Consider the following 13,168-nt stretch of genomic DNA (forward strand, 5'->3'; position numbering starts at 1 on the left):
TTTTCATTTCAAAAACATCAATGATCTGCATATAGATTGATTTTACTGGTTTGCTTTTGCTTTATTTGTTTACTTTTGCTACGCTAAAAGAGCAATTTTGCAAGCATTACTTAAGGGCTAAATTTCAGGAAATTTACTTTTATGGACATTTTTGAGCTATGCTTTATGGTCTCTTTGACTATAAACAAACACTAAAGAGCACATATGAAATAGCTCATTTGTTTTAAGGGTACTAATTCTTGCTTACTTCTCAACAGTGTCTTTTTTGCCTCAAAGGCACGGTGTCAGCCCTCTTCAACAGTAAAGATTTTTTTAAAAATTCAGCACTTTAAGCAAAGTAAATGTACTTGTATGAAGAGAGTCCTTCAGTTCCTACCTTGGAAACTAAATCAATATTAAACCTTCTGCCTTCTCTAACAATTTGGGAATATGTAATTTTCTGTGGTTCTTGGGCAGAATTTTCTGAGGGTGCGGCTTCAGTTTTTCCCAATTCCAGAGTGGACTCGCCTAAAGCTGTACTATGAGAACTTTCATCCTCAGAGGCTACTTCTGCATCATTCCCTTCCGTTGCGCTTGCTGGCTCACTGCCTGTAGCCTTTTCTGGCTCCCGGCTCTCCACCTCCAGTAAGGCACTCTCCACTGGCGGGCACTCTTTTTCCGATTCCCGAGCAACCCCCTCAGCACCAGAGGCTCCAAAGACAGGCAGCTTTGGCAAGGCACCAGCTTCTTCAACATCTTCAGCTGAATTCTGACTGATTAAAAACACAAGGGGAAAAGTCTTAAAAACTTGTTTAAAGTTTTGAGTTAGTGCCAGAATGGCACCTCCAGCGTTTCTATGAAAAGTATTAGAATTTCTTTATCCTGGCCAAATCAGGTGTACCACCCACTAAAGAATTCTGTTTTTTTGACTGCAAAGATATAATTCAAGAGGACTATTTTACTGCAGAGATAAAAAGTCCACCAAAATTGAGGTTCTTATTTTACGCGGACTCAAAAGAGGGAATAAGCTTAAAATGAAAATCAAAACTCTCATGGTGAAGCACAATACACAGCTACATAAACAAAAGAAATATAATATTTTAAAACAGAAACAGTAAAGCAATTTGATTAGGTTTTCGTGTGGATTAAAAAAAACCCTTTGAAACTAAAGTACAAAAATGCATTAAAGTCATTAAGCTCAGATATTTTAAAAAACAAACTCACTGAAGAAAACAGAATTGCTTTATACAACCAAGACTATTTTGCATCTGTTATTATAGCAACTCTGTAAGAGAAGCATGCAATTTTGACCTGAAGTTTAAGTAAAACTTTCAGATTACTATTTCAACCTGCATTCTAACTCATTGTTCGAGTAACAGCCGTACAGAACAAAGTTCCCTCATGTAGCAATTTCATTTTTATGCAACCATTACAAATTTGTGCACAGTAGATGAAGGCAGCCAGTCAAAAGCAGGGACATTACCACACAGCATTGACTCTGTATGGCCCGTTTCCTTTTCACGACACAATTCTTTAAAATTCCTCTTATAAAGCAGACCTCCACTTTTAATCTCATATACTCTTTTTATCTTGAACTTCAATGACATCTACCTTAGAAACTAGCACTTTTGAACTTAGAATTTTAGTTTATACTACCAGCTGAGATGAATCAAATCAATGTCATTTTAAGTGAAAGGAGTTCAGCAATAATTTCACACTATCTTTTTATCTTTATACCACAAGCCATTAATGCACTGAATAAACAATTTAATCTTGGCTGAAAACTAATGAACTATGATTTTAAAGGTGACCTGCAAACATACAGTACAAAATTTCAATAACTAACAGGATGGTTAAAATTCACTGAACAGCAAGGAATTATTCAGTGTACATACAAAAATGTTCCCTCATACATCTGTAGCCTCACAGATGGAAGCAGGGGGTAGGGTTAAGTTAAAAGAGGGAACAAAACCCCTGCATCCTTTAAAAGTCACTCCTCACTTACGAACTCAGGGAGCTCATATGGACTCATGAAAATAAGAGTTAGGAATAAGTCTCTCATCTTGTGCACAGCCACCAGGAAGCACTTACTCGTGAATGGGGTAAAATACTGCCCTGGGAAATAGAGGAACTGCTAAAAGGAAGCACTAATGAAAGAAGTCTGTTTCTGTACATTAATTATGTCTTTTTCCTTCAGACTGCAAGCATTAAATAACTATAAAATATCAAAGCAAGATAAGTACTTTGTCAAATGTTTTTTAAAAAAAGCAATCTCTACTAAAAATACAACTGAAAGTCAATTAAATTTGGGAATTCTGTTTGGATTTCTGGTTTTGGGGATTTTGTTTGGGGTTTTTTCGGAATTTGGAACAGAGTGTTTGTGAAAACTGCAAAAGCTGTTGCCATTAGTGCAGTAACTAAGAATAAGAATGAAGCTTTTCTTAAACCCATCCTAAAGCTTTATATAACACAATAATTCAGAGGCAAGTTTTCTTTCTACCTTCTCCCAAGCTCAATCTCATTTTAAACATACTTGATTATTACTTTTTAAATCAAAATAAAAATTGGATTTACGATACATTGTCTTTCTTCTATATAACTCTGAAAAGCAGTGTAACAGAAATGTTACATTTACATCTTTTAAATCTCTATTCAATTCCCATTAATGAATATGTAAATCTGCATGATTTGCAGCTCTACACATTTTATAATGAAAGCCTAGAAACTGTATATAATCTAAATTCATGACATCCTTCCTATAGGAACAAATATCCCTGAATAATGTAAGAACTGTCTATAAAAATCACTCAAACTGAACTTTTGTACAGACAATTTTTCTCCTAATTCAGAAAAAAATAATACATCTGCAGACAAATTGTTGTGTAAATTTAGAATATTATCTTCCACCATTCATCAATTAATGGAACTAACAAAGGAATATCTTAAAATGAATGTGTCTTATTAATGCCTTGTAACAGCAACCCCTTCAGATAGGTCAAATGAAAAATTGCCAACCAGCTGGTTAATTTATTCAGCACAGGTGTTCACTATTTATTTTTCAGCCATTTGCCTTTTTTCAATACAGCTTGTTGTAGACACAGTATTCTTTCCTTTGATGGATGCACTTTGTTCTAAGGCCATTCATTTAAGATTTGCACTGTGTATATTATACTGCTACCCAGCTGTTTATTCTTTCAAAATAAATGTTTAATGGTTACTTCATAGGAGTTATAAAAGTTAAGCAAAACCAACAGAATCTAGCCAGAATGTGTAAATTGTCAGAAACACAATAATTGACTCTCTCATGAAGTTTTAAGTTATTTTGGAAAACTTTTTCTTTGCTAGGTTCATTAATCTTACCATTCTTCCTTGTGGGGTTTTTTTCATGATAATCAAGACATCATGGTACTGCCAGGCTAAGTTAAATGCTTAAAAGTGCAATCTTCTATTCTATTTTGTCCTGACTCAAGTTTAATGCTCACTTCTACGAAGTGTGAAATCTTGGTGCTAGGGGACTCATTTTTGAGCCGGCCATCAGTCAATATCACATCCGTTTCGGAAAATCATATGCAAAGTTAACAGAGTATGAAACCTTTAACCTGATTTAATACTGATTCTGAACAGTATTTTTTATAGCAACAGGATTACAATTATAATATTCAAGTGATATTGCTTTAAAACAAGCATAACATTTTATCTGCAATACAGTCTACAGTCATTACTGTGCAATATACAACTCTGGAATATACTGAGTCTGTAACCTTTGGACTGTATTACTATAATTCATACCTTTTTTTTTTTTCTTACCTATGATGTTTACAGAAAGAAATACACGTTTCTATATGAATATCTGTCAATGTTTCATTCAGCTACATATGATGTTATCTAAGGGATTCAAGGTTAAACTTACATAACTATCTCAAAGAACCTTTCAGGAATTCAGAACAGTGCAAAAAATTCATTTCAGTGCAAAATTCAAAAGACAAAAACGATAAATAAACACAAAGAACTGGTTCAGTTTTCAACTGAGGCCCACACAATTTCCATTCATTATTACTATGCTTACGAGCTATTCAACATTACTGCTTCACAAGGCTACCTTTAGATGTTCCTTGATTTTCTATAATATGACATTGTGAAAAGCTGACCTTCTGCATGGCTTATAGATAACAAAGTATCATACTTTTGTTTAAAAATCTAAACAAACAATTTGTATTATTAACTTCTGCTAATGCAGACATACCTCTACAAATACCTAACTAAAAGATGTTTATCACATACTTAGTCCTAAAATGGTATACTATTCCTCATCTTCTTCTACAACAAATACTCTGAAAAGTCAATGTGTGTATTTCAAACTAAGCACGTATTCTTTGCATGTTGTACATAAAATAAGAGCTAAGTAACCTTACTTCAAAAACAGGAAGAAGGTGACAGCCCAAAAAGGCTGTTAGTGTATTACCATGAGCCTTTTACCATGCAATTCCTTCTAAACCATCATGAGTAAGCACTGTCTAATGAGTAATTTAGATCCACTGAATATAAAAACGAGGGCAAATATTACTTTAACATTTTAGCACAATTAAGTATTATACAGCTACAGTAGTACTATCCATTTGTGTTCCTTTTCTTGTGTACTTATTTCATTGTACATGTACTTATGAGTTTAACTTTTTACTATGAGAAGAGCAGCTTTTAGCCAAATTACAAATGGAAAAATTTAATAGAAGGTAGTGCATAACTACGTACTACTAATAATACCTGCAAACACACCACTTCCATTTTCTACCAGAAGTAAATTACAAACTCACAAAGTTGGCCAACACATTATATTGCATCGAGATAAGATTGTTTAAGAAAGATCAGTTAGTTTTAATGAAGTGCAAGTGATTTCAACAAAAGCACCAGGACCTTAAGAACATTTCAGAGCTCACGGTTACTTTTGAGAGAACGTGCAATGTGATAGCGTAGTGAAATGCTTGAAGCCAAAATGACAAAATGATTATTTACCTCTGGGCATGTGAAATTATTTGTATATTTCTATATTTATACTTACTCGCCAAAACAGAAATCTTCTATGTGTTGAATAGTTTTATCCTTCTTGCTAAGAGAAATAACTTCTTCGTTCTCAAGGATCAGTTTTCGCCAGTCTTCACATTCATCATCGATATCCGTCTTTTGCTTAAAAAGAACAATTATAAATTTACATTTTGTACAGTGCTAGCTGCTCTTGAACTATAAATCTCTAAGAGTCCTAACTTGTTGTACCATCTTATATTAAAAAAAAGAATAATCTTAACTGTTTTAACGATTTTTCTATTCATATTTTTTAAGTTAAATTAGTTAGAGCTGGTTACTTTATTATAGCATGTGAACATCTACATTACTAGCTCTAGTAATTTGAAAACACAGTGTTAAATGAAATACAAGTTTTAGTAGAGTTGAATATAATTTTGAATACAATCACTAAAAGACAGGTTTGCCACAGCCAGGTTAGTTCCAAATTTTGTGACAAAATTCTTTGAACAGAGGCCACATGAAAAAATACAGTGATTTGGGTATTATATTAATCTGTCCACCCAGGAATCTCTAAATCATATAACAGAACCCTGACAATATTAAGTTCTGACATTGAGCAACTCGACTGATTACGCCAGAAGGTAGCACTATGCAATAAATAGGCATGAGACTGAACTGAAAAAGTTCCATCTTTTACGGACCAACAGGCTCATAATGCTTCAGTAAATAATATGAACATCCATTTGCTAATATAGCCCAAGTGCTCAATCTCCTAAATAAATATCCTCTTCAGAAGATTTCTAGTGGACTGTCGTGAATTAGATAAACTTTGGTCACTGAAAAATACACTATCAACATTAATCTTTTTCTCCTGGTTACAGGTCATTTCAATGGAAGGATCCACCTTTCTCACAGTTAAGAAGAATCAGCTGAAAGTATGCAAGAAAAACAAAAGGGACTGAAACATCAGAGAGTAGAAAATAATCAAACAGGAAATGGAAAAGACCAGATTATCATTTACAGAAGGTGCTGGGAAAGTAAGCAAAACAATAGTGTAGTTGTTTCTACATAAATTCAAGAACTCAAAAAGTATGACTGAGCACTAGACTGTTTGCTCTCAGATAATAATAAACCAGACATATCAGAGTCTTAGAACGCTAGCCCAGATGGATAATTCTTAACCAGTAAAGATGGAAAGTAGTAAGGTCTTTGACCTGTCAAATTACCAAAGAGAAAAAGCATTGTGATAATTTGTCGCATAATAAATTACTCAAACAACCAAGATTTAACATTAAAGAACGTTAGAAGTCATTTGGCTAATTTTTACCTGATTTTCTTTAATCCAGGACAATAATCCCGAAAAACTAAAGCTGGCCCAGTTTCCACCATAGTAATTTCTCCTGAAAAAAAACGACAAACCAACAATGAAACTTGATGGACAGAAAACACAATCAAGTTTGAGACATTCAAAATATTTTATGTAACAGATTTTACAGATGCAGAATATAAAAAGTGGTGTAATATTTCACAACTCTTAATGAGATTAAAGATTTCCATTTTCAATCATTTCTATGCATCTCTGACCACATAGACTATAGTCCAAAATCAAGTTATTTGGAGGATAAAATGAATAAAGCTGAGAAAAGCACGTGGGATACTATGAGTAAAGGGAAAATACAGATCATGTTGTTTCTTGGCCACGACTGACTCTACATCTCTAACTCAAACACGTACATCACTATAGACATCTTTCCTTAGTGTGGAGCGAAGCCAACAAGTCTGCCAGTTTCAACTGAGTTCTCGAAAAAGCCAGTTCAGGTTTTTTGCGTCTGTACCACACTTCACAGTTTCAGGTTCTGGCAGGACCTAAAAGCTTTGTCACGTGAGCACAGCTATACCGCTTGTGACTGAAGCTGATTTGGAAGTTAACATAATTGTATTGCATGCCATGTCTAAACTAACAGTGCTTCAAGAGGTGGATATGCAAGGGAGGGTTAAGTAAACCAAAACTGGGTCCAGACAGTAGAAACCACGTCTCTCTTATCCATTATGTCAAATAAAGGAAAGTTCACTCGATAGTTTATCTACTAATTACAGAACAGATTACACTTATTATAGACTGTTACGATGCTCTGGCAAAATTCTTATTAAACGGCATATACTGTAGGTGGAGCCAAAGGAATTGATTTGTACAAAATGATCATAACTCCCCGAGTATTCTTCAGTTTATATTTACCACCTTCTGCCTTGAAAATATTAGTTTACTTCTTTTAAATCACAGAAAATTAATAGTTCTGCTGTTAATCGAAGACAGCCTCTGCTCTCCCTTTTTTAATTTTTCTATCAACATTTCTCTAAACATCAGTTGGATTAATTAGCTTTTGTGACCACGCATACCACATCTTAAATATTTAACAACTCTGACAGGAAAAATAATAGAGCAATTACATTTAAAAAAAATCACTAGTTCTTGCAAAATAAAAAAGTCATTTCAGGATTTAACTCTGTTTTCTGGCACTGTATGCTGGCACTCCAAAAGCGTGAAAGATATAAAAAATACCCTCCTGAATGGATACCTAATGTTATTGCATACACACACAGAAAAAAAAAAACCCAGCCCACACGCATTTCGGGAGGAAGATGGGTTTTGCATTTTACAGAATAATGCGAAGACTGCTAAATTAAATGAACTTAAAATCTTATGATAACCTCCTCTGCTTTTAAATTGTAGAGGTAAGTGTGATAAAAGTGAAAAAGTGAAAAATTAAATTCAGGTTTGATTCCACTGTTTTAAGATGGGCTGGTTTTGACAAGGCTTATCTGCACTGACAAAGACTTCATTAAGAGTGTCAGCCCCTTTACCAGAGGGTGATGCTCTATACCATGTTGCTTACTTAGCATATGAAGGACAGATGTCTGCTAAACAATGCCTAATTGCTCCTGACTAGAAACTGACCTAAAAAAGTCTTTCAGCTACTGCAAGGCAACAGTGAAGAACATAAATAGGACATCTTTTGCAAAGACAACAAAATCCAGCATCTGCAGAATAAAGGTGGCTTCAACAATAGAACATGGTGTTTAAGGCCATGAACTGGGAGGACTGGGTCTGTAAGAGAACACAGGTAGTCTACCCTGCAATTTGGATACTCTAAGCAGAAGAGCTCCATCTGCGGACCCATTACCAACCAGAAACTCCAACCATCTATAAAAAGGAGTTCATACTTACCTCATTATGCGAATAACATGGGTGAGGCTTAAAAAGTACTGCTGTTTGATGTGATATGTGATACAAAGCAATGAGGATTAAATATATTAAATGCCTGATTCTGTCAGATTTCAATTTGCAAAACAGTAACTGATAGTTGCATGCAATGATAATTATTAAGTTTGTTTTAGCTGTCAATGGTGCAGGTTAATTTCTTGCTTCTTCTTAAGATTCCCCTGAACAAAAAGTTGAAAATCCATATATTATCTGTCACTTCTGGGATTTCCAAAAAACACAGCCATGATTTTTAAGGGAATCCGCTGCTTTAGTTTCAAGTTTCCTTGAATATGGAATACAATCTGGCTGTCAGAGCAAGCAAGGCCATTGATCAGAGCAATCGCAGAAAACACCTGCCTAAAATAGGACCGGATTTCTTGAATCTATACCAATATAAATTTATGCATATTTAGAATATTTAAAATGAAAATTTTCAGTAAGAGAAATGAACATGTTATTTTCACAGAAAGTTACAAAAGTTTTATTTGTGAGCTGTCAGACACCTTTGATGTAAACACTCCTCTGTTCATCAGGTAGATTTTCCTTTGAAAGTGCTTTTCTTTTTAACCACGGTCAACGTGAATCAATCTTTTCAACAAAGCACTCTATAATGCTGTGCTGAAGCTCAATCAGTTTTGAGAAGACAGTATGGACTTTCTCAAATGGCAAATGAATCGCAGCTGTCCTTCCTTTCCTCTGGCATCTGAGCACCTTTCCCAAATTATGCTATACCACCACAAAGATTAATCTTCTCTTGAAGCATCAACTTCCAGATTTTTTTCCCCCAGAATTTTAATTAGTTTACCCTGCATTACATGATGAATCATGATTGCTTAATTTTCTCATCTTTTAGATGAGAAAGAAGGTAGACCGGGAATGATTACTGACACAATGAGCAAAGTTTTTAGTCAAAACTTTGGAAGAGAAATTCTGAAAAGAGCTGACCAATGGTTTTACAATTAGGAGACCTTTGTAACCAAATATTTTTGTTATAATTGCCCGGAAGATGAACCAAGGAATTCCTTAAAGTAATAGTCAAGATCAAAGCCTAATTAAAACTAAAATATTGTCCCAAAATCTCAAGGACTTATCTCCTCTCTTCTCTTGCTATATTAGCAAGCTACAGAGATGGATATTCTCTCCCTTTATTGGGGTTATAATTCAATTATCCTCTAAGTAAGAACATGAAACATTTTGAAGGTGTAACAGCAGAGTTAGAAATTATTTTTTCTACTAAGTTAGTTAGAGTTCAGATGTTTTCTTTTTCTACCATACATTATTTCCTAGATGATAGTTGCTCAGAACTTCTCCTGTATCACCTGGATTTTCATATGAATTAAAATACTGCTGCTTTTAGGTTTTTTCAAATTTTTCAAACGTCAAATATGTAGTTCAGAGCTAATGGCAGATCTGCGAAAGCCATTTTTGCAAAGTTTTGGAAATGTAGCCCACGTACAGTTTTACCTCTGCAAAAAGCTTAATTCTCTCTTCTCTTAAATTAGTTTGTGATTTTTTTCTCAGTTACTAACACCATTTTTTCTTCAAACTCTTTGAAAGAATTAGCAAATCCCAGTCCAGAACACTGAAATTGAAAATTGTTTCCAACTAATTAACATTCTTGGCATAAGAACCAAGAGCATATCTAACATGTCCTTTTGAAGACAGACTGCAATTTGAGGATTGAACACTTCTGAAAGCACAATACACACAAGTAAAACATAAGTAAGAACAGAAAAAGTATTTCATGGACTATGCCTGCTAAGAAGATTGCCCTTCTCAGTGTTATGTCGTAACAGCCACGGTATAACAGTCAAAGCTGGTGATGTCTGAAGAAAAGCTGCTGATGCCTCATGATTGCTCCCAAGAGCTGCCTGTATGTGTCTGTTCTGCATTTGATCTTTCAGAAAGAAGTCTCGAATCATCAGACTAGCTGTCTTTTGCAAAGGAAGGTACTGCCACATTGATTTTAAGGATCTGAACACAAAATGACTTATGTTTCAAACCCATAAAGTTTCACATGCTACCTACTAAGTACACAGTCACCTGTATTAAAAATTCCCATTCTGGCATAGTAATTGTGTTTTGGAGCATGAGAAGTGGACTAAGCTTTCTTGCCTTCCAAGAGGAAGGACTTAACCCAAACAGCTCTTGAGATCATTCAGCTCAATAAAAGGTTAGTGGTGGCAGTCACTTGTACTACATTACATCATATCCTGGGATATGAACATGGCCAAAGGTAATCACCATGGACCAGCTGAGACCATGTTTTACTTTCTAATACCTTTGCTAGGAGATCAAATCCTAGACAAAATAAAAATAAAACCAAATTTTTCAAAAAACGTCAAAAGACACCAGACTTAAAAATTTTTGCCTACGTTTCCTTACCAAAAGTTAAATAATTCCTCTGTTTTTCTTGCAAGAAATTGACCTGCTTTGAGAAGCAATCTTCTCCTTCTCTGGCTGCTGTACTTACACAGCAACCTCACTTCACAGAAGTTAAAGCTCAAAAAGACAGCTACACGAAGACACGGGTTGTATTACTTTATGCATTTTATAAGTTCTGAAAAAAGTGAGACAGATTGTCCAGCAAGAAGTGAAACAAATTGCAAAAGCAGGTATCTTGGTGACGGGGGTACAGGAGGGGTGCCCAGCATGCTTTTGGACACTCAAATAAAACAGAATTTTGGACACACGGAACAGTCAAAGTGAGGTCAAAACATAAGAAAGATAACGGTGAAGAAGCAAGACATGAGAAGCACACAGAGCAAACTGGGCACAAAAGAGTTAAAATCCTGCATCTTGGCACTCCTTTGCCTTTGAATTAAACTCTACATGGAAAGATAAGTAAGTCAATGAGGAAGGATGTAGACAATAAAACTATAGTCTACAAATGCTGTATTCTAGATGCTGAACATCAAGTACAAGACGTAGCTAAACATATCTCACCTCTTAACTACCCCATCCTCAGTGACCAAACTAGTACATAATTCTATAGATATATAAGAAGCAAATAAACAAATGACCAAAAGTAGAAAACATGACGAGCCATCAAGAGAAAGTCCTATGCATATGAACAATTAGCATGGGAAGTATATTCACTTCAAGTAATCAACTCTTAGTCTTGATCTACCTTTCTTCAGCAACTGCAAGTTTAAACTAAGTGCCAATCTCCACATTTTAAATTGCAAATTACTTTTCTAAATCACATAACAAATATCCTTGAAATTTCACATGTCAACAGCTCATTAATATCTACAGTAAATGTAGCTCCCTGAAAAGAACCACAGATTTTATGTTTATTGAGACAGATAGCTGGCACAGAGAAATAGAGCTCCTTCAATTACTATTTGGCAGAAGCTAACTTTAGTTTAAAATCCGTCTACAGGAATTTATGGCAACACTGCAGTGAAGTGACTATTTTGAATAAGATTAGCTACTGTTGATGGTGATGCTGGGACAGTGTTTATACATCAAACTTAGAACTTAGTATTTTATAGCAGGCCACTTCAAAACTATCTTCTATAATCACCTATGCAGTATATTATGATAAAAGTAAACATGGCTGGAGATCAAAAGTAATAAAATGATGTACACAAGCTAATGAGTACAAGCAAACTGCAAACAAAGACTTTATCCATATATGTTTTCTATACCTTGTCCTAACTTAACTCAGACCTTTGTAGAGAACAAAAGATTAATCAAAATAGCATACCTAACACAAGCTAAACAAGCATTTCAGTAAACACAAACCTTATTTTCTTATACTCTGAAAAAAATTTAAACTCATGATTCTTAAAGAAGGGAACAACATATATTGTTAAAAAGCAATATTCTGAATATAAACAGATTTTTTTGTTGATGAATTTTCAATTATACTGTTACCTCAGTAAAATGAAATTTGAAAATTCATCTAGAAAATAGTATATTAAACTAGACATATAGCAGATAAAATTAAAATGTTTTAAATCAGATGAATCTTGGCAAGCTTTCTAGACTTAACTCTTCACTTGAAATTCAAATGGCATCAGGGTGGGGGTTTTCAGTTGGTTTCTGTAGGCTTTTTTTGCAAGAGTATTAAACACGAAAAGCAGATGGCTTGAAATGCTTCCCTATTTATGGGGAAGGGGCTCTACAGTATAAACATTTCTATTTTTTTTGCCAAGATATGGATTCTAGACCATGACTCGGTGACCACGTACAGAAATTAAAATGACAACTATTAATATAAGTGAAGAACACCTTGGTTAAGAATACCTTCCCCTGACCTTAGCCTGCACCAGAGTTAGAAAATAACTCCACGGGAGAAAGGAATCAAATGTGGAAGCCTTCATTTTCATCATAAAAACAAAAGCATGTGTGAATGTAAATGAGCATATTTAAGTGAAAACAGTAATAAACAAAATCTGTATTCCACGGTTCTAATTGCCTGCTTCTGTAAGTTTTCTGAAATGCTCTTCATCATAACTAAAAATAGGCATGGATTAAAAAAAAAAAAAGTTCCAGTGGCTAACTATTATTACAGACTATTATTACAGATAAAGCTTTTAATATATTGGTTAGCAATCTAATAGCTAATTTAAGAATTAAGGTACCAAAATGTTTGACATTAACATACCCTTATACATTATGCATGCGGTCTTTATAGTAACTTCAGTGTCACTACTATGTAGTTGCGTATTTCTTTAAAATTCTACCAATCTTAAGAGCTGCCTTTGCTTCAACCGAATCACTAGTTACATTAAATATGGAGCATCAAATACTGCCTTGCTGTGTACTATTCCATTGTGACATAAAATACTAGAATATTAGCCCATTTAAGGAGGTTTTTTTTCCTTGCAGTTTCTAGGAATTTTCCATAGGTTCTGAGAGTAGTCTATAGTGCCTGAAGATTCATTAAGATGAGATTTT

The 13,168-nt window shown here is 34.4% G+C and overlaps 1 protein-coding gene across 1 annotated transcript in view; it reads right to left on the reverse strand.

Annotated features, from left to right (window-relative positions):
• Positions 1-13,168, reverse strand: part of CHM (choroideremia (Rab escort protein 1)) — an 87,307-nt gene that overhangs the window by 41,921 nt on the left and 32,218 nt on the right. The window contains exons 3-5 of the mRNA XM_009881776.1: positions 6,326-6,398; positions 5,036-5,160; positions 377-752 (exon numbers count right to left, since the gene is read on the reverse strand). Of these exons, the coding sequence (XP_009880078.1) occupies positions 377-752; positions 5,036-5,160; positions 6,326-6,398 (574 nt within the window). The remainder of the gene's footprint in view (positions 1-376; positions 753-5,035; positions 5,161-6,325; positions 6,399-13,168) is intronic.

This window comes from Charadrius vociferus, unplaced genomic scaffold (genome assembly GCF_000708025.1).
Source record: "Charadrius vociferus isolate BGI_N301 unplaced genomic scaffold, ASM70802v2 scaffold472, whole genome shotgun sequence".
In the NCBI taxonomy this organism is placed as follows: Eukaryota; Metazoa; Chordata; class Aves; order Charadriiformes; family Charadriidae; genus Charadrius; species Charadrius vociferus.